The sequence below is a fragment of the Siniperca chuatsi genome, linkage group LG14, assembly GCF_020085105.1.
Source record: "Siniperca chuatsi isolate FFG_IHB_CAS linkage group LG14, ASM2008510v1, whole genome shotgun sequence".
Lineage (NCBI taxonomy): Eukaryota > Metazoa > Chordata > Actinopteri > Centrarchiformes > Sinipercidae > Siniperca > Siniperca chuatsi.
This window is the reverse complement of record NC_058055.1, coordinates 1,959,848-1,986,708: the sequence shown is the minus strand read 5'-3', so window position 1 is coordinate 1,986,708 and position 26,861 is coordinate 1,959,848. Positions and strand designations below refer to the sequence as shown.

The window sequence follows — 26,861 nt, the reverse complement described above, 5'->3', positions numbered from 1 at the left end:
TCCACATTGTCTCTTTCAACTATGTTTTTGAATTAATTAAATCCTGAACTTTTGGTCCTTTAGGTACAAAAGAAATCCAATTGCCTCAGACATTTCATCTCTCTACCAACCAAAACCTGGATAAGCAGCTAAAAATGAATGGATAGAAGGAGCTTTAACCGTCATCCGTCAGCATGACAGTCACCTTGGTACATGAGTGTATCATCAGGGAAACCAGTTGGCTTGACTGTACATAAATACATTGTACAGTTTCCATCATGCTCCTCAGCATAGAAACCGTATATGCTATATTGCTATATACGGGCTAATCCTCGGCGTCTCTTTCCTTCCCAGGTGCTCAGCAGGCTCATATGGACAGCACGGTGCTGGCTGCTTCAGTCGTAGCAGGCATCGTTGGAGCTGTCTGTCTGACTCTGGTGGCTTTCGTTGTTTACCAGATGTACAACGCGAGCGTCAGTTTCAACAAGACAATTCTGTACCCACAAGACTGACAGAGGGTCAACACAGCTTACAAAAGAAATGTAATAGCCTCAAACATTTCATTTCATTTGGATTTAAACCTTACTGGAGAAAAATATGTACACATTCAGTGTACATTCAGTGCCTAATTCTGACATTCAGCAGTGTGATACATGACATCCTTATGGACAAAACCTGGGAGAGTAGACAAACTGCAGAGTCAAACTCAAAGCAACTTTTCATTTTCTCTGAATTAGTGGTAGAAATCAATAAATTGCAAAGGAATTCTCTAAACGTAGCAACTTTCAAACTACTTTTCCATATTTTAGGTATAAAGGTACAGATATGAGAAAGTAAATAACTACAAGGATCAGGATTTTTTTTTTTAACGTATGCTAAAATATTCCATTCCAGAGTTTGTGGTACAAACCTCCTGTTAGCAATTATTACAAATGTTGGTGAAAACTGAGGATAGATTGCTCTAAAAAACACATACAAAAAACTATTGGGACAACAATGGAAGGATATGAAATAGCTTGAGTTGAGATTGATGCTGATGGGTCAGGTATTTCAGTGTGCAAAATATATTTACTTTATAGACATCATTCCTGGGCAAAGTATTTCTGGAGCAAAGTCAACCACAGGGAAACCACGAATTACAAAGTAAAAATATAAAGCTGAGCAGTAATAGTCAACAACCAACAAGGTCAACAGGATGGAAGTGTGTTGGCACAAACGCTTCACCCTGGGTTGTCTGCTTCAGTGCACCAACCCCAGTGAGAAGTGTAATCAAGTTAATACATTAACAAAATGACAAATCAAATTAAAAACAAAAAATGATGTTTTTTTTATTAACAGTTTAGAAACACAACACTGTTTTCATCTCCCATTCCTGATTTTGTTTTCTGCAGTTCTCCCTTTCAAATGGCCCCAAGCCCTTCTAAAAGCCCAGTCAGTGATTGTAGTATGACTTCCCATATTGTACCATGCTGCCCCATCAAGTTATGAGCACAGATTCATAGTTACAATACATATGAATGATTCTTTCCATTGAAATTAACTGACCATACTTTCACTATAGTTTTAAATACACTGTATGTATATGAGGTTTGCTTCCACTTTTTGTCACATTTTCTACAAATACACCTACAAATGATATGGCCAAATAATTCCGGATTCCGGAAACCACCCCTGACTTACTCAGAGGCCATGAAAAGGTAAGTAAAGGTGCAGGTGTTAGGACAAATAATAACCTCACAGCAATACACCATGGTTGAGGATACAGTGCAGGAAATGAAATATTCATGAATGACAAACCGGAGTATAACAGCACCTTGTCAAATGTCCATATAGTTGCTTCAATACGGCCAAGCACTGCTCACATCTCCCTGTGTGTCAGCACCGATGTGTTCTTTTGTTGGACGTGAGAAGGTATTTTGTCTGGACCTGCATCTATCACAGCACAGACCCTGTCTTGGGCTTTATCTTTATTGAACTGCTTCTTCATTGTGTTGCTTACAGAATCCATGAAAGACAGAAGAGATGAACAGCACAGAAGAGGAAGAGGGGGGTGGGAGAGGGGGGGGGGGGACAAGATGAGTGGTCTCCAATCCTTATCCAATCAGCTTCCAGCAGTTCAATAAACGGGCAAAACACAACAACAAAAAAAAAAAAAAAGAAAGAAAAGACAGACCAAAAAAAAAAAAAAAAAAAAAGTGAGAAGGAACTTGAACATTTATACACTGTCAATAAATATAGTGATTTTTTCCCAGTTCCAGCTGTTATAATTCATCCTCTATGTGGTTTTCAGGTGGGGCCTTCTCCGTTGGTCCTGGAAATGAGGACAGAGAGGGAAACAATGATTACTGTGTCTATGTGGGGTTACATCAGCTCAGTTCATTGGTACAGATAAGCCTAGACTCTGTGGCGAGTACGTTCCGCTTCCAGTCCACAGCTACAAGTGCTGAGTAACGCAAGTCCATGTTTACTTGATTTAATAAGGCACACACAAACAGGCTGTTGCTATGGTAAAGCCTGTTAGCTGAGACATTTGAAAAGGCCTTGGCTGGAAGGAGAGGGAAAAATGCAGAGCTGGCTTGTCATCTTAATCGCTTTGCTGATGTTAAAATACTCACATCCCGTCATGTCTGATTGTGACAAAGACAAATACTTTTGTAGCGATTTCAAAGGCATTAGAATCATTATTGTAATGTAAGTTTCTTTTGCAGAACCTGGGCAATTACATTTCACACCTTTGAAAGGTCAATGGGAGAAAAATGAGCTTTAGCTTTGTGTACATCAGTTTCAGCATCAACGAAGTACAAGACTGCTGCCTTCTCCTACTAAGACAGAATTTACCCAGTGAAATATGAAATTTTTATATTCTTATAACATTTTTAATTTTTCTTATAAATTTTGATATTTCTATATTTTTTATACTCTTTATAATTTTACATTCTGACAAGAAAAAAAAAAAAATATATATATATATATATATAAAACAAATGCTCCTTTGGATGAAATGAGAATGTAAAACAAATTGCAAAATAAATTACATCAGGATTATGCAGGATTTATTACTTTTGAACAGGTGTACCACAAGCACAATCATTCATTTATGTTATTACAGTTCATTGTGATCAAATATCACCTGCTATGACTAACTTGTTTAAGTATTACTATTTTATCTTCCTTATTTGAGAAAAACAAATATTTTCTTAAATTAATCAACTTTTTTCATGTGCAAATTCCCCGAGTTGCTGTAGAGAGCAACTTTTTTTTATTTTATTTTTCTTAAATGTATTTATTTTTTTTCATTTGTACATAATGAAAACACAAAGTGACTTCCTCAGGTTCGCTCAGGACACGATAAGTAAGAGGTGTAAAGCTTTTACAGCTTACTGTAGCAGCTGGAGTTAATTACAGATCATGTTTTTTGAGTTGGCACCCTGGAGGATGAATGGCTATCATTCACCAACTCAAAGCTCACCTGGACTTGGATTACTGGATAAAGGAACAGAATGACTGATAAGCTAACACGGTCCATTAGTCCATCACTAATATAATGTCCTATTTGTGTTGAGACTGTGTGTCAGCGAGGAGTTCATTCAGTTCAGTGATGATTTCTGAGCCTGTACTTTCATATCCAATATGACACTAATGTGTTCCGATTATTTTGTCCACCCCCTAAAGTTCTCCGGCATCATCAGCAACAGGTATGGCAGACCGACCTGTAGTTGTTGTCTCTTCTGTGGGCTGTGATAGGCTGTCTGAGTCTGTGTGTACAGTGCTCTCCTCAGTGGACGGGGCTTCGCCCGGCTGCGCCTCCTCTGGGCTTTCTGTATTTGAATGAAAAAAAAATCATGATGTTATTTTAAGCCTAATCACAGCTCGAATGGGTGACTGTTGACATGTAGTGTAAAGAGAGGGGTAGATGGGGAGTCGTGTAAAGCGCTTTGAGTAGAAAGGCGCTATATAAATGCAGTCCATTTACCATAAGGGAAGAATAATAGCAACATGTGAGTTGTGCTGTGCCACCCACCACTCTTGGTGTCCGTGCTCTCCTCTGTGGGAGGGATGACTTTCTCCTCGGCTGTGTTATTGGCCTTGCTGCTTTTATCAGTGCTGGTGCTGTTCTTGGCTTTGGCTTTAGCCTTCGGCTTGGCAAACTTTGCTTTGTTGAGCAAGTAGTTGACCTCTCGATCCAGCAGAGCTAGTTTGGACTCTATGTCTTTGGACAGTAGGATGGGCCGCTCCTTTGGAGAGCGTTTCTCCTGCTCTGCTACCGTCTCATTCTTCCACGTCTGGAATAGACAAACGATTTTACACATGAAGGTCAGTTTACTCGATACAAGAAGAACTACTCAGCCTGTGAAAACAGTTAGAAAATGTGTTCTGTGGCTCTGGAAGGCCCTTTCTAAAGTCTGAGAAAATTACTCCGAGGTCATAGTGATGTCATCAGGGTTATCTCAGCTTGAGCTAGGAGGATCAAAAGAAAGTCACTACTGAGTTGCATTATGGAATTTGACCCATAAACTGCTGAAGAGCAATGCTAAAATCAGCGGAGTACCCCTTTAAGGAAACTAAATGAATAAGTTGACAATCATCCACAGTAGTGTGATGACAGCTTGACATTCACCACCTACCGTTGTTTCGTTGATCACTTTTTCTAACATATTCAGCTCAACTTCAGTGAAGATTTGGTCATCCTCTGGAATCAGTCTGGCACTCCTTTGAAATAAAAATAAAAATTAGTCAATACAAAACAACTGAGCCACCACAAAATCCTCCCATCTCCAGCTTCTTCACAACTATCTTCCAATGCTCACCTCAAGAAGAAGCTGGAGGTGTTTAGCATGCTGTCTAGGGCGGCCAGGCGGTCCGGCAACTTGCGTCGCTCCTCCACCCTGAAAAACATGTCCTTGCACAGGCTCTTCAGCTGAGACAGCTTCTCTCTCAGCTGCTTGGTGGTGGCCGCGTAGCCTTCCTCGTCCATCCAATCCGATGCCTCGCTCAGTTTGGCGGCGATCTGCTCCTTCTCCTCCTCTGACACCACCAGCTGGTAATCCTCCTGGTACAGCTTGTCCTGGAGAAAGAACGGACGTTTTGGGAGGAGGCACAGGTGATACTACATCCTCTTTTCACACTTGCAGCCTTTCTGATTACTTTCTGATTACACGGATTGTATCTTTACATTCAATTATTTAACACCTAGGATTCAAGTTGGCTTGTATTCCCTCTAAGCTGCACTGGAAACTACAAATTGCCTTACATAAAATGAAAAATTCAGAAAGCTTCTGTTGCTCACCTGTGTCTCAAAGATAAAAGCTTCCAGACTGTTAAGTGTCTTTTCCCTTTCCTGTTTGGCCAGGTCTCTGTCTGTCAAATCCTGCAACCTGAAAACATACAAAAACTTGTTTTAGACGATAAAACTGAAAACCAAACATCACAAGAGTTGAAAAGAATGAAAATTGCTGCTTTACATCTTCTTAGAGGAAGTGACATCATCTGCAGTGGGGTTGAGGATGTCATTGATGATGAGTTCCACTGTGATGTCTTCAGAGATCTTGCTCTTTTTCTGAGGTTTTGCCTTCTTTTCCGCATCCTTCTCTGCCTCAGCATTTACAGATTTCTCGCCGTCCTTTTCCTCCTTTACCAGAAGAAATATGGTTACTTTCAATACCAAGCCTGTAGAGGCTAGTCTCTCTTGAATACAGATTTTCACAAAGTGCCGTGCAAAATTTCGAACCACTCCACAGACAGACTGAATCCACATCAAAGTGTTTCTCAGTGTGACAGATCTTACCTTGGCATCAGTCTTGCTGCCTGCCTCCTCTGTCTTCTCCTGACTTTTCTCTTCATCTGTACTTTTCTCAGAATTTTCCTGATTCTCCTTGGCTACCTCGTCCTTCTGGGCCTCGTCCTTACTGTCCTCGCCCTTGCCGTCCTTTCCAGACTCTGGAGGCACTTCCTCCTCATCCTGGACACGAGAGATCAGGGAAACAATGTTAGCTCCAATCTCAGGCCAGACATGCGTGTGCCCGACACTTGTGTGCACGCACACACATTCAGTTTCATCAATTAGTTGTGAAAACATTACAAAATAGCTGTGGCATGGAGGTACAGCCGTGTATCCCATGTGTGAAATCTTGAGCTCATACAAGGCCTTACTGTATTTTCTTAATAAGCATATCCATATGATTATACATGATTAACTGATTGGGGCACCGTGCCATGTATGGAGCTGCAAGTACCTGGACAGGTTCAGTTACATTTGCGGCAGGTTCTGACGATCCTCCTCCAAACAAGGTGGAAATTGTGTTACCCAGTTCTGAAAGACAGCAAAGTGTTGGCTCAGTTATGCAATAGTGAGTCCTATACACTATAATACAGGCTGTAGCGTTAGAAGACAATTCACATTACATGTTAAACATGCAGTAATCTCTATAAACAGGCGACAGTCGTGAGACGATAGCCGATGTGTTCCAAGATTGCTTATCTTAAACAATGACCTGCGCACGGAAGAGGAAGTCTTGGCCCAGATATCTGTTATCCAGATATACACTGGCTAGACCGAAGCCCTGAAGTATTGGCTGTTGCCCCCAGAGGCTAAATCGTTGTGTAGTTATATCAGCCATTTAATAGGTAAAGGCTGTTCATTCGTGTTTGTTGTTCGTGCCTTTATTTATTAAATGGCTACTATAACGACACTCTGCTTCACATATTTAAACATACAATCATATGTATAAATAAATATAATAATAATAATAACACCCAAGTGCATACATACAAAGGAGATCAGTGCGTGATTAGCGTGGTCTGCCCTTCTTCTTTACTGATTGGGTGATTACAGTTCAGTTTTATTGGCTTTGAAAACCACAGGGAGGAGATCATTATCAAACGCCACCACACATTTAAAAACGCCTGGTGGCTCTTATTCAGCGCCTGGTGGTGATTAGAACGGCGCTTTATAAACGCCTGGTGGCTCTTATTCAGCGCCTGGTGGTGATTAGAACGGCGCTTTATAAATGCCTGGTGGCGGGGAAACAGGCAAAATATGAGCTTAGTGGCTTTCGATAAGTTTGCTCTTGTTGAACATGTGACTTTGTGTTGAAAACTGATTTCTCAGGTCTTCCCGAAGACCCAATTTCTTGTTAGCGCCTTGGTAGCTCACCTGGTTGAGTGCGCGCCCCATGTATCAAGGCTGAGTCCTTACCGCACTGCACCAAAATACCAACATCATTTGAATGAACTCCCACCTGTTTGTTCCTCTCCTCCCACCATGCGCTGGACACCAAAATACCACACAGACAGGCAAAGCCAAGTTCAGAAGTGCACCTCCATGAAAATAGCGCCTGAAGTGCCACTCTTCTAACACTGATCATAGACTTTGGACGGCTGAGATTACAGACATATGTTTGCAAAACCTACTAGTTAATGTTGATTCCTCTTCTTTTTCCTCCACAATAGTTTCAAAGACAGACTCCACCTGTGGATGAAAATTACAACAATGGAAAGTTAACTTGATCTGTTGGTATGTTTAGATTCTGTGATTTTTCAATATATTCCTCCTTTATATTTAAGCTACAGCCTGATGCTTCTTGTCCAATCATTATTTTCTGCTGTGTGTCTGCAAGTATGTGATGAATATACTGACACAGCCTGCCAGGTTGTTGCTTGCCAGAGTTTATTCACTTGGTGCATCATGGTAAGTTTCACCAAAAACATTATTAAAAGGATGCATTTGTAAATTTGGAAGTTGTGCAGGTTATTATGTGATTAAGTATGCATAAGTCCTTTTTTCCACTTTTATTAATCTCCTTTGAGTTAAGCTCTAAGCATTTTCTTGGAGTCAAGTGTTTTTGGCTTTGATTTCAATAAGCTTAATAAGCACTGACCACCATGGCAACCAGGAGAGACGGCAGAACAGCAACACATTCCAAGTCTAACCCAATAAGTCTGACATAACAGAAGGTAAACACACTCACAAATACTGTATCCTTACGACAAAAAGGAGCTAGTTACTGGTTTGATTGTGTTGTTCAATAAGAAAAGTGTAACTGACCCGATCCAGCAGGAGCACTCCACTTTCATCCATGTTGAAATGGGCTTTGATGCCTTTAGACTCTGCATCTGCATGCTTCTGAAAGCTGCTGCCTACTCCAGACAGTTTGACTGTGGTCAGGTTCAGAGAACCAAACACACTGCAAAACCAACGGGGGGAGAGGAGAACAGGCTTACATTCAAATCATGAGGGAATACAGTGATAGGTCAAAGTAACAACTTGGAAGGGATGAAAGCCACCAAAGCCATAATATAAGTTTCCTGTAAACTTTGGTTTCTCCTAGTTGGCCTTTTATTACTATCAGACTTGTGATTCAATTTCTGTGCAGACAAACTTTTTCCAGAGTTCCAGGAAGCAAAAAATGCGAAAGCAAGCAGCTGTCCAACCTGATGTCCTCCTGACTCAGGAAGCTGAGGTCGCCGTAGTTGATGTCGAAAGCAAAGTCATCGTTGTAGCGGTTGAATGTAATGACCTTGCGCTGGGGGTAGGGCGCCATCCTCTGGAAGAGGATACGTTTATTGTGTTTCAGGGTTTTTATCCCCTCTTCCTCCGTCTCACGGGTGAACTCCACCTAATGGAATGAAATAATGTGGTTAGTGTTGACATCGCATTTTTTTAATCTAATTTTGGAACAGTGAACAATGCATGGCATCCTATTTTCATTTTAGTCCTGCTCAGAAATTCTTCACAACAGTGTACAAATGAGGGATACTAAGTGAAAAGCACTACATATCCATTTTGGACACACATCACCTCCATAGCTTGGTGTTGTTGAAATACAGATGACCACCAGTTTCCCCACCAAGGATTAATATAGTTCATTCATCAACAAAGCCGTTCTGAAAATTCCACCAATGATGTTATTTAAATTCGTGTCCAGCAGCATGAGGTAGTGAATGCCCTGCACTCACCTGAATTGGGAAGACAGCTGCGTCTCGGACCAGGAACGGTTTGACCTTGAAGGCCTTGCTGAGGGCAGCAGCCTGGTACACAGCACCCATGGCTGCTGCCTCGTCTGCATTGATGTTCTTCCCCAGCTCCTCTCTGCATGGAAAAATACACAATTACAACTGCGGGTATTCTCAATCAAACCAAACCTGTTGATCTTAAAGTCAATGTTCTCCAGTCAAGTCAGTGTGGACACAATGTGAAATCAAAGTACAAGTTGTGGAACAATGTAGTTCTTCATGTTCATTTTTGAAAGTGAAAGTTATTCAAATGAGAGCAACATCTCAGTGGTTGACACCTACTTCCCCACAGCTTTGAGCAGCACTTCCTGAACCTTGGGGACACGGGTGGAGCCACCTACTAAAATCACCTGCTCAATTTCATCCTGTTGGGAGAAATATAAGACCTCAGATTCACAGCATCCATTACTTTATACACATTACTGCTCATTATTTCAAAAATAAAAATGTTTTTGCCCTACTAATAAGTCACTAATAATCAGTCCATGCCTTAAGATGGCAAATGATCTCAACAATTTTTGGCATAATGAGTTTTGCTTTTGTGCCACTTACTACTTTGTCAGGCTGGGTGTAACATGTATTCAGTTGATGCATGGATTTGTATTAAAAGAAACAGTTTGACATTCATCAGCAGAGGTAGTCAAAAAGCAAAAGGACAAGTAGGCAAAATATCTACCACCTACCCAATCCCTTCCTTCAATAAGTGGTGGACTGCAGGACAATACCATACGCATATAGGAGTTTATGGCCTTTTGTCAATATGCCTCTCTTTATCTATATCCTGCGTCTGTATCGACCTACAGCCAAATCTCCTCACAGGGATCATTAAAGTTTCATCTTATCCTGTCATGTGACAACCAAGCTGCACTTGATAAGACTTGTAGAGTTGTGCAATGAGAATACTGACCAGCTTCATTTCTGCGGCTGTGAGGGCATCCTCCACTGGGCGAGGCACTCTTTCGAAAAGATCAGCACACAGCTCTTCAAACTCAGTCCTGGTCACCTTAGCTTTGAAGTCAATGTCATCCATCAAACCTTCCACCTGAAAAAAAAAATTATAATAATAATAATAATAATAATAATAATAACGCATTTATTTCCACTGCAATGGTACTGCATCCAAATGTGAAGATTATCTGGACTTGAGTCTGTATCACTGATCTGATCTCTCAGAAATACCAAGAAACTGCAACATTTCTAAGACCTTAAAAACAGTGAATTTAAGATTTAAAATCAGCCTTAAAATGTTAAGAACTCGACAGAACATTGTCCAGGTATTGCAGACGATTTATCACCTGGGTTTTAGTTCTGACACGCAACATTACTGTGAGACACACAACCAGCGAGATGGACTGAAGGTTGCAGGTTCACGCTCCTGGACTCACCTGGGCCATGAAGTCCACATTTGCACTAAGCACCGTCTTGAGCCTCTGAGCCTCTTTGAGCAGCTTGGCCATGGCCCGCTGGTTCTCCCTTACATCTTTCTTGCTCTTTTTCTGCTCGTTGAACAGTTTGGCCAGGTGGTCCCGGAGTCGCATGTCCATCTCAAAGCCCCCCAACCCACGGTCAAACCTACAGCAAGAACAAGAGAAGCACGCCTTAGTCGGAGGACTGAATCACAATTTTAAAAGGTGGTTTTGGGGATTTAAAAATCAGCCGACAAAAAGGAATAAAGAAATTCGTAACAAACCCCAGGTTCTATCATTAGAACCTGATAGTTATTCCTTAACACTCGATCACCTTTATTTATAAGTGTCAGTGGGAGGCCAAGTGTGCTAAGGGGATTATATTTCCACACCAGCTCCTGGTTCATGTTGACTGTACCCAAAATTAATGTCTCTGTTTTCAACCACAGGAAATGCAAGATATTGGTTTTACCTTAGCAAATAGTATGTACTAATTAATTCCTGAGAAATACATCAGCAATGTTTGGCTCGTGGGGCCTGTATCACAAAGAGAGATTAATAGATGAGCCAGTGATCTTTGGGCCTAACTCAGGTTCTCACCCTACCAGGGACAGATCCCCACAGTAACCTGTGGTGCACAGCTAACCTGCTCCAGAGCACGTTCAGTTCAGATCAGATCAAAACGTGTCAACCTGCCTATCGGCCAGTCATCATTCTACAGGATCCTGACAGGGACAAGAGTACTGAGTACTGAGCAATGGTACTGAGTACCATCACTGCAGCTCAGGACATCATGAAACAACTTGAGTTTTAAATCTTCAAACTCAATGAGATGATGATTGGAAGTAAGACGTACACTCACCGTCGCTTTTTATGGGAAAAAAAAACACATACTGTTAATTAGCTCAGTCAATTATATATGCAACATTTCAATCAGGCAGGTTAATTTAAATTCTTTAAGCCCTAATAAGTGCACAGCTCAGACTAAAATCTTAAGACTAAATTAAGAATAAAAAGTAATCAAAAAGTAAATAATCTTCAAAAGCCAAACAGTTTCTAACTGTGCACGCTGAGGTGTGTAGGGAAGACACTTCCACTGCTTAGAATTTTCCACATTGACAATTGTGTATCTGTTTGTATTAGAGATGCACATAACACTCTGTACTGATGTTGACAATAAGACTCAACATGAGAAGACTTCATTTGGTGAATGCTCCAAACACGCAGTACATATCTTAAGAATTGATTAAGTTGATTAATTCTGCATTCTTCTTGTCGTAGCGAACAGGAGCTAGCAAAATTTGGTTGCAGTTGTTGAGCCGGCAAAGAGGCTGGGGACATGAGCTGGCTTAGGAATGATGGTCCACTGTCATGAAAAACGCTATTATCAAATAATAATTGACTTTTGAAAAAGGGCATTTTGAAATTAAATGTAATAAAAAAATGAACTCCCACAAATTATGAAAATATGAATGATGAAATAACATTTAATAATAATTAGTTGAGTTTTAAAAGATTATTAAGTGATTTCCTTGTCTATTCGTTCATTATTATCATTATTATTATCATCAATATGCTTTTTTTCCTATTCATCATATTTTATTTACTTATTTTAAATATTAACCTCTTTGAGAGGTGTGATAGTGAGAGGCTGGTCTCTCTGTTCCATTAGACAGAATCAACACTTTGCTGATAGAAGCATTCTCAGTGGCAAGGCCCCTTCATGGATCAGTGGACTCACCCGACACCTCTGATCTGTAGCTGGGGCTGGGTGCCAGACTCCTTGGTTTTGACTGTCTGATAAGAGACGATGGTGGCAGTGGTGCTGCCCGAGCCCATATCATAAAACATCACATTCTGAAAGGGAACAAGATCAGACTTTCAGCAATTTGTAGTCACAGTTGATCCTGATTTCCTTCACAATTACAGATGCATTAAATGTCAATATAGTCTAAATATAAAGCTGCTTTAAACAGAGGAGGAATACATCAGGCTGTGATACACAACAACACTTGTTAGCAGGATCAGGTCATTGTTACCTTGGGTCTGCACATGGGGTTTGTTGACAATATGATAAATATAGAATATCACCAGACTGATTCTTTGACATGCATATTTGGGAGTAATGCTGGATGTGCACCTTAGCTGTGTTGTCGATATCTTTCCTCCTGAAGACCCCATAGTTCAGGGCCACGGCTGTGTTGTCGTTGATGAGCTGAAGAACCTTTAGACCGGCCATCTGTGCAGCCTGCAGGACTGCCCTGCGCTCTGCCTGGTTGAAAAAGGCTGGGACGGTGATCACTGCATCTTTGATTGGTTGTTCTGTGAGTTGGAGAGATTAGGAGGAAGAAAAAACAAAAAAAAAACAAAGGAATATGCTTCACATATTCGAACATGTCACACAATGATGCATCTTCTTCCACGAGCAAACTGACCTGCAAAGTCCTGAGCCAGTCCACAAGAATAATTGAGCACCATCCCGAGGAGCTCCTCAGGTGTGTACTGCATTTCTCTGGCAGAAAAAAAGCAGAAAGCCAGGTTAGATGTCCCTGTCTAGAGTAGTGCTGCGTTTCTTTCTATAATCTATTGATAACGTTCTTGCAGGTAGGATAGCTACAGTTCCTCATCATCAGTCATCTATATGATCCGCAATGAAAAGCGTGATTTCAGAGGTGAAAATCATAAACATCTGCACTGTAGGGCAGTACAGATTGATACAGCATATTACTGCATATACTATGTAGAGACTAAATGATAAACAAACCACCCTTTGACTTGTGAGGTCAGGGGAGTCAAACTATTTTAAAGACTCAATATTACAAGTGAATAGACAAGTTTTCATGTATGTATTTATTGTATGGGAAATGTGAAAAATGAAGCAGGGGACAAATAAAGAGACTCACTCTGAGTTTTTAAAGTAAACTGTGCCTCTGACTGGGTCCTCCTGCAGCTGGTGCTCAGGGAAACGTTTCTGGTAGAGCGCCACCTGGAGGTTGTCGTACTTCTTGCCCAGGAGGCTTTGGAGGTGTCTATAAACAGTTTTGGGGTTCTTCACAGACTGAAATGTACACAATACGTGACCATTACAAGTACAAGGAAAAGATCAATGTTATTTCAAGGCAATTTGAATGTTTGAACTATGCATTGACTGTACAAATGATATTCATCAGATTAAGCTGATATTCTATCAAACTCCATTTAGGACATTTGAGAAGACATCATACCACTCCTAGTGCACTGTCTCCAAAAAGTCTTTCATTTTCCTTGAGACATACAGCCGTGGGCGTTTTCCTCCTTGACTCCCTGAAGAAAAAGACAACATCATGGTGTATAACTCTGAAATGTAATTTCATGCTGTATTAAATTTTACTTGCTTTTGTACTTAAGCATGCTCTTAAGGAAATCAAAAACTTGGTGTAGCCAGGTGTGTACACTTACTGTACCATGATCAAGACAAACACTCAGTTATACTCACTTGTTGAGAACAATCTCCATCGGCACGCCAGGTTTCACTATCGCCATTTTCATCCACTCACTGCCCAGGTCAACTGACATGACCGCTACAGCCACTGCGAACACAAAGACGTGTTACATAAAGCTGGGAAGGCAGACAGGCAACGGCAAAAATCCTGAGGTACGGTAGAGTGGCGTTACTGATCTATTTACAAACACCGATCAATAACAGCTGTATGTATTCATCAATGAGGCAGTGTTGTAGGGCTTCATGTTAGAGAAGTATGTCTGTGCATGTTGATGGATCCTATTACCTGTGTGAGAAGGCAACATTGCCAGAACAAGGCAGAAGAGAGCAACCAGCGCCAGCTTCCTCGCCCCCATGATGAGCTGTAAAGATGAACAAATGAAACATTTATGTAAAAACAATATAATCAACCGTATGGATTTTCACAGGTCCTTAATTCTCCTGTCTTGGCCATGGTTGCCACATGTGTCAAAACCTCAGCTTTGAAATTTCTCTTACAGGAACCTCATCACACACCACCATCAATATCAAACAGCTTTTATCTCCTGCTCATCTTTGTACATCCACCTGCGCTGTAGAGACGCTTTTTGTCCAGTGTTGTTGCTGGTCCTTTTCATTCATTATGTGGGAGCAGCTGCAACCCCCAAGAGGAACAAGATGATGAAAAGTCAAACCTGCTCTTTTTGCTTCTACAGCCAAGCTTGATTTCTTCACAGGGCTTCTCCACAAGTAGAAACAAGGATATCTGCAACATAACTACTCAGTCTTTTGATAAATGTCAATTTACTGTGTTTCCTCGTGGTTCTTCAGTGCTAATGTGGCTGTAATTAACTCAAAGCGGCATCAGTGTGCCACTGCCAGGTAGTGCCGCTCCATCTAATGCACCTGATCCCACCCACATAGGTGTAGACAGTTTCCAAACACGTGGCATTAATACCATTGTCAAGCTTTGATGTTGGCTAAAGCTTTAATATCTACTGCACTCAAAGGAACGTATGTGTTTAATTTTCAACGTGCAAATGCATACTGTAGCCAGAGCTTAAAACTCAGATTGAACATCAGAAACAGAAGGGAGAGAACATCCGGCAATCTGCATAGAAACTTCTAGCTCCCGGTGAGGCAGTGACGCATGAATGCAAAATGGATGTACAACTCAAACCCTCATTATAAACAAACAAAAACACTCTATAGTCTTTTAGCTTCTGGAAATCACTTGGGTGAACTGGCTAGTCATAGGATGAGTTGCTGATGAGTATTCGGTATATAACAGTTAGCTAAGTTAGACACAACAACTATTGTTTAACGTTACAGCATTAACGTTAACCATTAACCGTTCAATTCAAACCCAAGTGGGCAATGTGGACCATCTTTGGACCTTTCCAAATAAAGAACTAGCACTATTAAGCTGGAAGAAATATCTCTAACATAAGTTGACAGCTACTGTTAGCTAGCTCACTGTCTGACAACCATCGATGTGAAAGCATGATTGAAATACTGAGCTGTAGCATGAACTTACCTTTCCTCAGCAGGCACAAATGAAACTGAAGGGACTACCAACAGACTGTGCTTTTCCGGGCGGGTTATGAAAAGAGTGTTCCTGCTTTAGCCTTAATTCAGAGCCTCTTTGTTGTCACACTTGGTAGTTTGTAGTTCCCCTTATCACCGGCTTGCTCTCAGCAGTCGGGCCCGGAACGCGGCGTCACCTCATTGGATCCACGGAAGCCGCTGCTGGGGGAAAACCTGTCAAGCTAACAACAAACAAAGATACTGCTTCCTGGTAGTATTTAAGAGCAAAACACACCGCAGACGAACAGATGTATTGCGACCGACTGTAACAGTAATTTTTGACCGGATACCAAATTGAAAATGTGAAGAGGGGTCTTAGTAAAAATGTAATGAGTTTAAAAATGAAAAATTGCTCTGAATGTCATTCTCAGAGTAAAGTTTTATTAGCTTATTATTGCGGCCCAATAGATAAACACACACTAGTCAGGGAAACATGTAAAAGACAGGGAGGTAACTTCCTGCTGTCTTGGATGAAAAATGTCATTTCACAATTACAGCGAAACTGTCATTTCTTCTCCAGGAGAAAATGTATATGCTCTTGTTTTGAAAGGAGGACTCCCTTGTCTCCGGTAATTAACGTTGAGTGTCTTGACGCTTGGTTCAACAACCAGCATTGACCCTCCAATGCAGAGCCCGCCCACCTCGCTCCACGCATTTCCCCGTGATTGGTCCACGTGAGGTGAGTGACGTCGAAAAACGACTTCTGGCTACATCCAATTGGTCCACGTCCAGATAGTGGGCGTAAATTGAATGACGACATTCCCAGGTAAAGTCTGAGCAAACCACACGCACCAAGTGCACGTTGGAACCTCAGGTTCAAGGACCAGCAAGATTTTAAAGCTGAGAGCATTACAGAGTTTGAACAGACGGTGTACGTGGGGTTTGTGTGCAGAGGATATGTAGTACCAGTGCAAATAACACTCAGGCAAAATACATATACTGAACGTCATATTTGACAACTACATGTCATGTAATGTAATATGATCTGATCTAAAAATCATATAGTAATGCAACATATGATGTCATCATATGATAAATTGTGTGTATTTTTTGAGGGCTACACTGGCAGATGACACAAACTGCAAAACCAATGCTAGGTCAAGAAAATGCACTTAATAATGACTTTATTCACTATTTTAATCCTCTAATTTGAGGAACAGACATAAAATAATTTCATTAATGACAGACAGTTTTTAATACGTGCAAGATTACAGAATGAGTACAAGCAAACACACCAAAACGAAATTGTCCACGGTATGATTCAGCAAGGTTTTAAGACACAATATTACATGTTTTAAACTACATAAAGTACATTTATACAGTCCCCAGTGAATCATGACTCAGACTTGGAACACAATTATGCAAATAGGCCCATCACAGGTACTAGAAGCAGGCAGCTGCATTGGCTGCTAAATCAAGTGACATCCCATGCAGCAAAGCAAGCTGACGCTTGAAGCTGGACACAAAGTGCCTGCTCAGGTAGGATTCAGACCATAATCGCAAGCTGAAGTTTCTAGCAGTTTCTCTTGGTGTGGATGAGAAGGTCTCTCTGCAGGTTGACTTCTAGACTGCCAACAGTTTTGCTGCCAGGCGGGTCGGTGACCAGAGTCAGTTTGTTAAACACTCCTCGGCCAAAATAGTCAGCCACGACAGAGAAACCATCATTAGAGCTGCGTAGCTAAAAACCAGAGAAAAGACACAAGAACCTGCATTTACTCAAACATTTCTGTGGTGTTTAGGCAAGTGCACTGCATTCAACTGCTAAAAGAAAAGTATAACCTAATTACGCCCGTGGAGATAAATAAAGCAGATTATTAAATTAGATTAAAACAGATTATGGAAAATCATAATGAATGAAAGGAAGTGAATGACTGAACACACAATTTCTATTGATTTTGGTTAAAGATCCAGTGTGTAACATTTAGGAGGAGCTATTGCCAGAAATGGAATATGATATTCATAAGTATGTTTTTATTAGTGTATAATCACCTGAAAATAAGAATCATTGTGTTTTCATTAACTTAGAATAAGCCGTTTTTATCTACAGAGGGAGCGGGTCCCCTTCCACGGAGGCCGCCATGTTTCTACAGTAGCCCAGAACGGACAAACCAAACACTGGCTCTAGATAGATAGGGCCGTTTGCTTTTTTCACAAGTTTCGCGGCCACCGTAGTTTCTCCTACACGCTTGGAAGGGGAGGGTGAGGCGAGCGGTATTCAAATGGTTGCAATCTGCAATTTCACCACTAGATGCCGCTAAATCCTACACACTGGACCCTTAACTTGCTTCTAGTCAAAGCTAGAGTATTGTTACCTGTCTGTTGAAGTGGTCATGCAGGTCCCGTTTCTGGTCCTGGGCCCGCAGCATGTCCATGACTTTGCGGTTCTCTGGAGTGCAGGTTGGGCACTCAGCCTCACTCTCAGCGTAGCTTTCGAAGCAGTGTTGGTGGAAGGAGTGGCTGCACAGGAAATGAACAGACGGCAGCTCCAAAGGGCTGTTGCACATGTTACATTTGGTCTTCTGGAATATCTTGGCACTGTGAGGAAATATTAGGGTAAAGATTTACATTCATATTGGACCATCTATGACGTCTTAAGGTGACATCAGCACAAGCTGCCAGCCCTCACCTGCCACCACTCCCACCCCGAGCTACAGTGGCTGTAACTGACAGAAGCAACAGTAAAAGTCACAAAAATGAAGAGGACAGAATTGCAGTAAGAAACAGGTAGAACTGGTGGCATTTATCAATGAAAACAAGACTTAGGAATGATAAATATGTATCCTGGCTGTCCAAGAGTAAAGTTCATGGAAAATCTCATCCTTCATGTGACCCACCTCGTTTTGAGTTCCTGGATCTCGGAGCGGAGGTAAGCAGTTTCCTCGCGGTACTGGTGGATTTTGCGTTCATCGTCCTCTATCTGTTGGCTCTCCCTCTGCAGCTTGTTGATGAGGTAGTCCTTGATGACGGAGAGAGTGGCCGTCGAGTTGTGTGCCAGTGTCTGCACCACTACGACAGCATAAAAATCATGGATGTAATGCTGTTCTTCTTTTCAAACAACATCCTACTGATGCTAAGAGATCTCAACGTTCTCAGTCTTCACCTGAACTGATTCTAATGTGATATTTAGATCAAAATCCAAACAAGCAAAGTATGAAATAAAATGTCCACCAGCTCACCAAGTAATGGAGGCATCAGGTTGTTTTGGTCAATGTGATGTAGGACCTCACTGATGTAGGCCTTGCAGTCCTCTTCTTTTCTGGCAAAGTATCCCAGCGCCTGCTCCCAAAGGCAGCCCTCTTGGTCCCCATAGCGCTTGCAGGCCTCTACCACCTTTCCGTACTCCTCATTCTGCATGTGGTAGTGCATTATCTGCTGGTACCTGTACACAAAAGCAAAATCATGTCCAATTTATCCACAGTCATGACATAAAAACGTTTCATATGTTGGATCAAATTTCTCAGCTCAACAGGTTGAGAAACCCCTGACAAACCGAGACAAACTTTCTCACATTCATGAGTTGACTTGGGCATCACTGGCCTGTATAAAAATTATGAGTACAAGTATAAATTAGTAGATGGATTTCCCTGTACATCTGCAATGGTCTGATAAAGACATTAATTAGATTCATACAGACTTGATTTGACAAATCTCTATCATTCATCGTCACTAGTAAAGTTTGCACAGGTGTGAATGTTTATTAATCATCAATCATTATCATTAATAATCAATCATAAACCACACACAACAACACTGATGTCATTTAACATATGCTCTAAACTGGCTTGTGGTGTTACAGCCGCACTTTTAAGCTCGTCATTCAGTTTCAATTGCCACATGGATGCAGAGTAATGAGAGGTTATATTATATTATGATGTGCTTCTTTATCACTTTAACTGGCCTCATACATGTAACGTATGTTCTGTCTCCCTCACTTACAGTTTGCCCTTCTCATAAAGGTAGAGGACACCTTCTTTGAAGTTGTGCATCTGGCAGAGGACCAGGGCCTTATCAAACACAGTGTTGTCACTCCTCAACAGCGACACAGCTTCCCCCTGCAGGACCTTTTTTCTCTGCCAAACATATGCATTAGAGAAACATAAGTTAAAATGATTTGTCCCTTTTTAAGCAAAATTTGTGCAAAGCCTTCTAATTTTCTGGAGTGATATAATCACACAGCAATCTGTCTACTGCAAAGTGTATTATACATTTATTATGCAAGGATTCATGGCTAGTCTGTCTGTTTTGGACTGACTTCAGGGTCCTGTTCGTGTGCCCAGTCTTGCAGCCGGAGCTCCAGCAGTGTGTCATATACACCCTGGGGAGAACATGGGTCCACCTCGATCATGTGCTCCAGGAAGGCTTTCAGCTCCCGAGGGTTGTTGGCAAAAATTGGGATGAATTCCTCGGAGTTGGCCTTAAACCACAACAAATATGGACAGTCTTTTATGTTTTTCAGAACATTTCTGAAAAACATCTTACATATATGATCACACTGGTAATTTCAGGATCACAGGGCTGTTACAGCATCGTGTGAAAATGACAGGAGTTAGTCTTAAACACAAAAAAGAACAAAAGCACTGCAGACTGACCTTGTTGACCCAACCCCTATCCAGGCTGTCTTTTTCAGCAGCGTCTCCGCTTGGTTGGTAGTTGGTGCATAGGCCCTTCAGGAGCAGCGTGGTACCTTCAGGGACATGGTGCATCAGTGTCTTGCCGTAACGCTTCATGTTGCTCTCAGCTTGTTCGAAAGGCAGCCGTCCAATGTAACGCAGCCCTTCCTGATAGTTCTGGGATTTAGAGACAGAATATGTAACATTGCTGGCTTCATCTATCTGTTACAGTGATGGCCTTTTGTCATTCAGCCAGGTGTCTTTTACTTCTTTTTACTTTATGTTCCTCACTTCATTCAGACATGAAAGATGTAGACTGCAAGTCTAGAATCTTCTGATCCAGTAGTTTGAACAATTTTGGCTTCCAATCACCCTTTCTTTTGTTTCCCATGCCAATACAGCCCCACTGAATTATTGAATTCTGAGAGTGAGAGAGAGAGAGAGATATTGAATCCTGTTTGAAGCTCTGGGACTATTTTGTGGCAATCAGTAATTATATATCTGAGCAGACAAAAATTCCTCATTCCCCATTCTTGAGCCTCTTCTGTTCTTCTACATGCTTCCCACTAATGCAAATTATGGAAAACATCAAAATATCTTACCATAATTATGCAGGCGACACAAAAGGTTTATATAACGATATCACCAGGTGACTATGGTCCCACACAAGCACTGAGTAAGTACATCAAAGAAATCAATGAACGTGCCAAAATGTTCTGCAGTTAAACAAAGGTTAAACCGAAATGAACCGGTCTTTGGACCCAAAGAAGACCGGATAACTGTTAGTGCTCAGCTTCAGTCGCTAATGTTAATCTGTCTCCTCAGATTCTGGTGAACTTCGACCGCTGCACCATGAGAGCATCCCTACCACCTGCATCTCAGTTTGGTATGGCAACTGCTCTGTCAAGGACCGGAGAGCACTGCAGACGGTGGTGAAAACTGCCCAACGCATCACCAGTGCAAGCAGTGTTCGCGGAGGGCGCGCAGCATCGTCAGGGAGACCTCTCGCCCCGGCCAGAGACCAGTTCCAAGACCAGTTCCAAGACCAGCACTCCGTTCCAAGACCAGCAGGCTCAGGAACAGCTTCTTCCCCTCAGCTGCCACCTTGCTAAACTCTGCTGAACTCAACTTTCAACGTTTCTAAACTTTTTCCCCAACATATGCGCACCAGTTTTCAGATCACCATTTACAAGGTTTCAAACCTGGAAAACAAGCTAATACACCGGGAGAACAGTGACAAATCTGAAACTCTGAAAATGTGTTGGAGAAACACTGTTTAAAAAAAAAAAAAAAAAAAAAAAAGAGTGCTGCAGTTGAGAAGAAGGAAAACTCAAATACAAAATAATATTTGCAGAGATTTAAATTTTTTTCCCCAGCCTATCAAAACATTATGCAAGCCTTCAAAACGTAGTTTCAATCTTGCAAAACCTTCTTTATTAGATTTCAGGCTTTCAAACACTGAGTTTCAACCTTACAAAGTTTTTTTTAAGATATGGAACGATACTCATCCCATAAACATGTAGGAAAAAATTCATTCAAATCGAAAAGGGTGAGCCCAGAGTGGTCGATTTCTGATGGAAAGCCCCAACTGCCTTGTTGTTGAAAGGTGCTATACAAATATATTTGCCTTGCCTTGCACTGCACAACAAATCTGCTGAAAACTGGTGAGAACAATCACCTGATGATTATGAAACAAAAAGAGTTTTATAAGTAGCACCTTTTTCCAATAATTTAAAATCTGATTTATGGACGTTTGTCCTTGATACATCAGATATTATGTTTGTGTGTTTAGAGTTATGACTCAGAGCAGGCGGTGCTATTTTCATCTGTTCAGGGCGCATTATCTGTTCATAACGAATAATGTATTTGTTTACAGTAAATCCCCAGTGGGTGCATTCTTTAGAGTATGGGAGAAAAGAAGTGCACACCTAGGCAGGTGACAAGGAGGGGCTTCAAAGGCATCAGGTCAGATACAGTGAATATTTACTTCTCTCAAAAAACGCCACCAATAACTCATTTCAGCTTGTCAAGAGACTTAACAACATTCAAGGACACACAAGCTAGTTCTCAACAGCCACAAGAGATGATCTACAGACATCTCTCTAACGAAGGTTTGTACGTCAACTTGCATGTTTTTTACCTTGAGGTCTTCCAGCTGGATCTTCAGGTACCATTCGTGGTGCATGTGTTTCTCAGCTAAGAAAACAGCGTGGCTGTGGTAGCTGGCCTGCCGAAGAACCTTGATGGCAATCTCAACATCAAAGTGGACCTCACTTTCACTGCTCTGTTGAGGTACAGTGCGGGAGGACAACGGTGTTATAATATGGCAGCCATTGGTGACCTGTTCATTAAGAAAGTAGGCTTTAAATTATGTGTTGTACTTTTACTGAGACTCATCTGTTCACTGACTGAAACCACTTTGTATTTTTACTGCTGTCAGTGTAAAAAAGCAGTTAGATGTTACTGTAGGACTCCCTTCACCTTTTCATTTATATCACCAAAACCTACATCCTTAGTGTTTGCGGTTACCGGTCAGTCACCTTAATGAACTCTTCCAGCTTGGAGCTGTCCTTCAGCTTGGTGTAACAGTTCAGCAGCAGTGTGGTGTGGTCTGCGTTGGCCAGCGACTGCCTGTGCAGGGCTTGCAGATATGCCGTCAGGTTGTGGATCCTCTGCGCATCCAGGAATTTCCTGATGACGTACGATGGCTCCAGTTTCCCAATGGTGCTGTGGGAAAATACAGTGGCATTTTAAGAGTGGTTTTATCAGTGGGGAGACAATCAATCTCCGAAAGCTGGGTGATTATAGAGCAATAAGTTTAAGTGCTATATTGAAAATTAAACCACAAAATTATCATGGCACCACTCTGGCATATCTTTAACACTTCTACATGGTTTAATAGTAAATAAAATTCTCAAAGAGTCAAACACGGTACAATCAGCATCCAATCTATGACAACAGCAGTTTAAGCCCTGGCAAATGTTTAGTGATGTAATTACCGAATATACTGCTGGATGGCACCGTCATGGTCTCCCTTAAGGTAAAGGTGATCACCGTACTGTCTGAAGATCTCCGACAGTCCATCACTGTCCAGATGCTGGCTCTTAGCCAGGTTTATGGCCATCACAAACAGGTTCTTTTTAAACAGCATCTTAAAAGACAAACAAGGAGGTGACAACCCTGCGAGCTGAGCCACAGTAATATTAGTCAACGAGTTCATTTACAATAAGAGACCCAACTCTTCATTAGTGGTTTTTAAACAAGTTATGAATCATCAATTACTGGTGGTATCCCCTGGACTCACCTCCAGTTTGGTCTGCGTGTCTTTCTCCTGAAGAACAAACATTTTTCCATCTCTGGTCAGGATGTAGAAGGAGCCCCACTCTGCCACCACATCAATGACATCATCAAAAGAGGCACTGTAGGCGATGAACTTGTTGTCCAGGTCATAGATGGTCAGAAGCTGTTTGTCTGATGGAGAGCTCTCCCTGCTACCAAACTCTGTCCTGAGTAGAAAAGTAACACTGTCAACAGTCTCCTAGGAAACATGTCTTTTACCGAGACTTTGATAAGCTTATTATCGACTGCTGGACATTTGTTTTTAATAGTGGCACAGCTGTACTTGCTGCACTGCCCTCAGTGGGGTAAAACTTTCTTTCACCCCAGAATGTGATGCACAGCACGTTTTCAAGACAGTGTTGAATAACATGCTCTGGTTGTTCACATGGAATAGTTTCTTCTTTCATAAGAAATACTCAACACTGCTGCTTTCTTGTGTTGAGCTTGCTGTAAAAGTTATTTTATAACGCATGTTTAAATTTGCTGCCGTCACTGAAAGTTTTTATTGTCTGAACTACTGAGGCCTCATTGTTTCTCTCTGTCTGTCTGTCTTTCTGTCTCTCTGTCACTGTTTGGACCTGGCTGTAGTCTCTGTCCTTCTGTGTATGATAGAACAGTGCTGCGGTGCAGGGACTATTTGTATAAATTTCCATTCCCTCCTCCCATATTTGCGCCTCTGAACAGGAGTGTCTTAAAACAGAAATAGCAGGAGCCCAAACATGATATTTTCAGGTGCGGCCTTTTTGCAAATAGGTTGAAACTTAATTTGACGGTTAAGCACCGAAAGAAGGGCTGCAAATCCTTACTAAATATCCCCCTTGGTCTGTGGGATGTGTTTCTGTACATATTTTACTTTTCAACTGAACACATTACCATGTGAGCATCTAAAGTGGCAGGTAAACAATTTTGTCAATGAACTCGCTCCGCCATTATTTTATCCCCACAATGAACAATACACCTTCATCTAATTTATTCAGTGTTGTCTTACTTGTTGGGTGACTTGGCGTCCCTGATGAGTAAAAACAGATATCCACGATGCCAGTGGGCCAACAGCTTTTGTCCATCGAAGGCAAAGCAGGGCCCTCGTTCATCAGGCTGATACAGGTACACGCATTCATCGCCAGCCACAATGAACTGGGAATCCTGGGAGGGATCTGCCAGGGAGGAGCAGCGCAGTGCACAGCCGTGTGTATCAAGCTCTACTTTAGGATACTCCTTGATGGACAGGGTGTAGCACTGAGCGATGGGAGACAAGAAGGGAGTGGGTACGAGTTCAGAATGGCATCCTCTAGAACAGAGTCATAGAAAAACTGTACAGTATGGTTGAGAAAATGATACCGTCATTAGGTTCTCAGTACTGATTAAAAACTGATAAATGATGGTTAAGGAAGAGTTGGGGGGGGGTTTATCTTCTCCGTGCACCCCAATGTTCTGGGAGTGACCAGACTTACATGGACTTTCTCCAGAGTGGCAACAAACAGATGTGTGACCTTTGCCACTTGGCGGAAAGCGAGGCCTGTGACTGGGCTGGTTCCCTCGTGCAGAGTCAGAGTTTTACTGTGACGATCTCTGGTGATATCACCTTTGGTCAAAACCACACTGCCATCTGTGAAGCCTGTCAAGAAACACAACATCCATTATAAAGTGGGAAGAGAAAACTACTCTCTGTTAGCCAAACACTGATTACTGGGTCCCTTCCTTTGCGTCTTACCAATGGCCATGAAGTTGAGGTTCTCATGTACACTGAGGCAAGACACTTCAGTCGGTTTGTTGCCAGGAATTGCGGGGAAAATCCTAGTGCAGAGAGGATTTCCACTGTCTCTCTTGTCAAGGTTCCAGACCTTTACCTGAAAAATGAGTAGCAATTCAGTTTAGTGGTGGTCCATTAAAACACAACTGTTCTGTGTTTCAGGCTTCTCTGGAGAAGTGCACACTTACTAGAGGGTTTATTCCATGTTCATCCTGCCCCACTGATACAAGGATGCTGTGCTGCTTCAGCTGGTAGAGGTGTGTTACCCGCAACTTGTAGGCCTGAAAAAATGTCAACTGCAGGGAGCGTGTCAAAAGCCAGACCTTGCCATCCATATGTAGGATTATGGAGGTTAAGGACAATTATTTACAATTGTAGCCAGGGTGCAAACTACAGGGGAGCTTGGCTCCCATTAACAAGACATGATTTGTGAAATTTTGGGGGGGTCTCTAAAATATTGACAGTATGCTGCTTTTGCCATGCATTTCTGTTTTTCCGCATCTTCACAATCATGGATCATGCGTAAAATTAGGCTGTTGATGTATGATTCATGCTAGATTGTCAATCACCGAAATCATGACAGTTCAATTCCTTTCAATTCTAACCCTACTAACCAGTTATATAATGTAGTATTTCTGAAAGGCAGTGTTGTATAAAGGCTATGCATGCATGGCTTGACTGTGTGGAGAGAGACCGTGCCCTGCTCTTACAGCTTGTCTGTGGATAAACTGGAACTTGCTATGCATTTTCACTCCAATACAAACGTTAACATTACTATGGAGGTAGAGGACTGTGGGGTTGTCATAGTAGTCATTTAGCTTATTGATGTTCAGTGTGTAGAATGTAGACCGAAATGGAAAGTAGCTCAAAACGACTAATTAAGTCTAACGTTAAGTAATTTCTCTTGGGGGTTATTTGCCGAACAGCAAGTCCACGCTTAATTGGAAGATTTTTAAAACAGAGTTTGGTGTGACGCGGTTGCTAATACGGAACATAGCCTGGCTCTACAGTTCAGTCTTCAGCTCATTACTTCTATTTACTGTTAAGGTAAAGTTATTCATTTCTAAGGCAGGTGCCAAATTACCTCGGTTTGAAGTTTGCTTTCACATTTGCTGAGTCGGGGCTATCATCAGCGAGCAGGAACCTAGAATAACATTAGCTGAGCTAGCTGGTTAGTGCTGTTAAAGGATATCTCCTAGAACAATATGGCCCCGGCCGGAGTCACAAGCCGATATTCCGCTTGGAAGAACAAAGTTTTTCCCATTATCCGCAGGGTCCTTCACCGTATCTTTATCAAAGAAGACAAATTTTCTCCACTGTAAGAACGCTGCCATTTTGTTAGCGTTAGCAAAATAGCATTAAGGGCGTTGTCATGTGACACAAAAGTCACGTGAGCACACCGGCGTGAACCGCGACTGAAGTATATTTCATTTGTTTATTGTCGAACCTCAGTCTGTCAACACTTATTATTTTCAGAATTTAAATATATAGCATAATACAAGTGCTTGTGAAAAAATAACCTGCTGTTGGCTTGAGATTCCACAGCACAGATTTCCACACAGATCAGAGCCAGATGTCACATACTGAATACATGGAGCTACACTAAATGTTCAGACATGTAGGCTATATGTGGAGCACTGTGTAAGTGTCCATGGTAAGAAATATAAATAAATATGAAATTACTTCTGATTGTATGTATTATGGAACATTCGGTGACA

At 41.7% G+C, this 26,861-nt stretch overlaps 2 protein-coding genes across 5 annotated transcripts; both read right to left on the bottom strand.

Moving 5' to 3' along the window:
- Nucleotides 1-1,282: 1,282 nt before the first annotated feature.
- On the bottom strand, nt 1,283-15,614 carry hyou1 (hypoxia up-regulated 1). 3 transcript variants are annotated; one of them, XM_044222667.1, is made up of 25 exons: nt 15,395-15,612; nt 14,165-14,240; nt 13,873-13,966; nt 13,622-13,700; nt 13,301-13,455; nt 12,833-12,909; nt 12,538-12,719; nt 12,139-12,254; nt 10,377-10,563; nt 9,899-10,033; nt 9,274-9,356; nt 9,044-9,067; nt 8,935-9,004; nt 8,410-8,594; nt 8,024-8,162; nt 7,390-7,447; nt 6,213-6,289; nt 5,765-5,938; nt 5,442-5,608; nt 5,267-5,354; nt 4,788-5,044; nt 4,605-4,689; nt 4,001-4,262; nt 3,690-3,797; nt 1,283-2,290 (listed from the first exon to the last, which is right to left on the bottom strand). In XM_044222667.1, exons 2-25 carry the CDS (start codon nt 14,232-14,234, stop codon nt 2,241-2,243), a joined length of 2,922 nt encoding a protein of 973 aa, XP_044078602.1. In that variant the 5' UTR covers nt 14,235-14,240; nt 15,395-15,612; the 3' UTR covers nt 1,283-2,240. The 3 variants fall into 3 exon arrangements, with proteins under 3 accessions (XP_044078602.1, XP_044078601.1, XP_044078600.1); XM_044222666.1 differs by having other exon boundaries at nt 5,442-5,605; nt 8,935-9,067; nt 15,395-15,614; XM_044222665.1 differs by having other exon boundaries at nt 8,935-9,067; nt 15,395-15,611.
- Nucleotides 15,615-16,551: 937 nt separating this feature from the next.
- vps11 (VPS11 core subunit of CORVET and HOPS complexes) lies at nt 16,552-26,518 on the bottom strand. 2 transcript variants are annotated; one of them, XM_044222668.1, is made up of 16 exons: nt 26,336-26,518; nt 25,332-25,480; nt 25,105-25,240; nt 24,845-25,008; nt 24,382-24,629; nt 23,359-23,560; nt 23,054-23,205; nt 22,595-22,781; nt 22,195-22,395; nt 20,034-20,231; nt 19,697-19,858; nt 19,381-19,514; nt 18,621-18,823; nt 18,279-18,450; nt 17,757-17,979; nt 16,552-17,122 (listed from the first exon to the last, which is right to left on the bottom strand). In XM_044222668.1, exons 1-16 carry the CDS (start codon nt 26,475-26,477, stop codon nt 16,958-16,960), a joined length of 2,838 nt encoding a protein of 945 aa, XP_044078603.1. In that variant the 5' UTR covers nt 26,478-26,518; the 3' UTR covers nt 16,552-16,957. The 2 variants fall into 2 exon arrangements, with proteins under 2 accessions (XP_044078603.1, XP_044078604.1); XM_044222669.1 differs by having other exon boundaries at nt 22,195-22,338; nt 26,336-26,517.
- Between the last annotated feature and the right edge of the window lie 343 nt (nt 26,519-26,861).

Coding starts and splice junctions, on each gene's coding strand:
- hyou1 (XM_044222665.1), bottom strand. CDS start 14,234: ATGGGGGCGAGGAAGCTGGCGCTGGTTGCTCTCTTCTGCCTTGTTCTG. Junction 10,034..10,376: donor ATGTGGACTTCATGGCCCAG/GTGAGTCCAGGA, acceptor TTTTTTTTTCAG/GTGGAAGGTTTGATGGATGA. Junction 2,291..3,689: donor AGAAGAGACAACAACTACAG/GTCGGTCTGCCA, acceptor CCTCATTTCCAG/GACCAACGGAGAAGGCCCCA.
- vps11 (XM_044222668.1), bottom strand. CDS start 26,477: ATGGCAGCGTTCTTACAGTGGAGAAAATTTGTCTTCTTTGATAAAGAT. Junction 25,241..25,331: donor AACATGGAATAAACCCTCTA/GTAAGTGTGCAC, acceptor CTCATTTTTCAG/GTAAAGGTCTGGAACCTTGA. Junction 24,630..24,844: donor CCACTCTGGAGAAAGTCCAT/GTAAGTCTGGTC, acceptor CCCATCGCTCAG/TGCTACACCCTGTCCATCAA.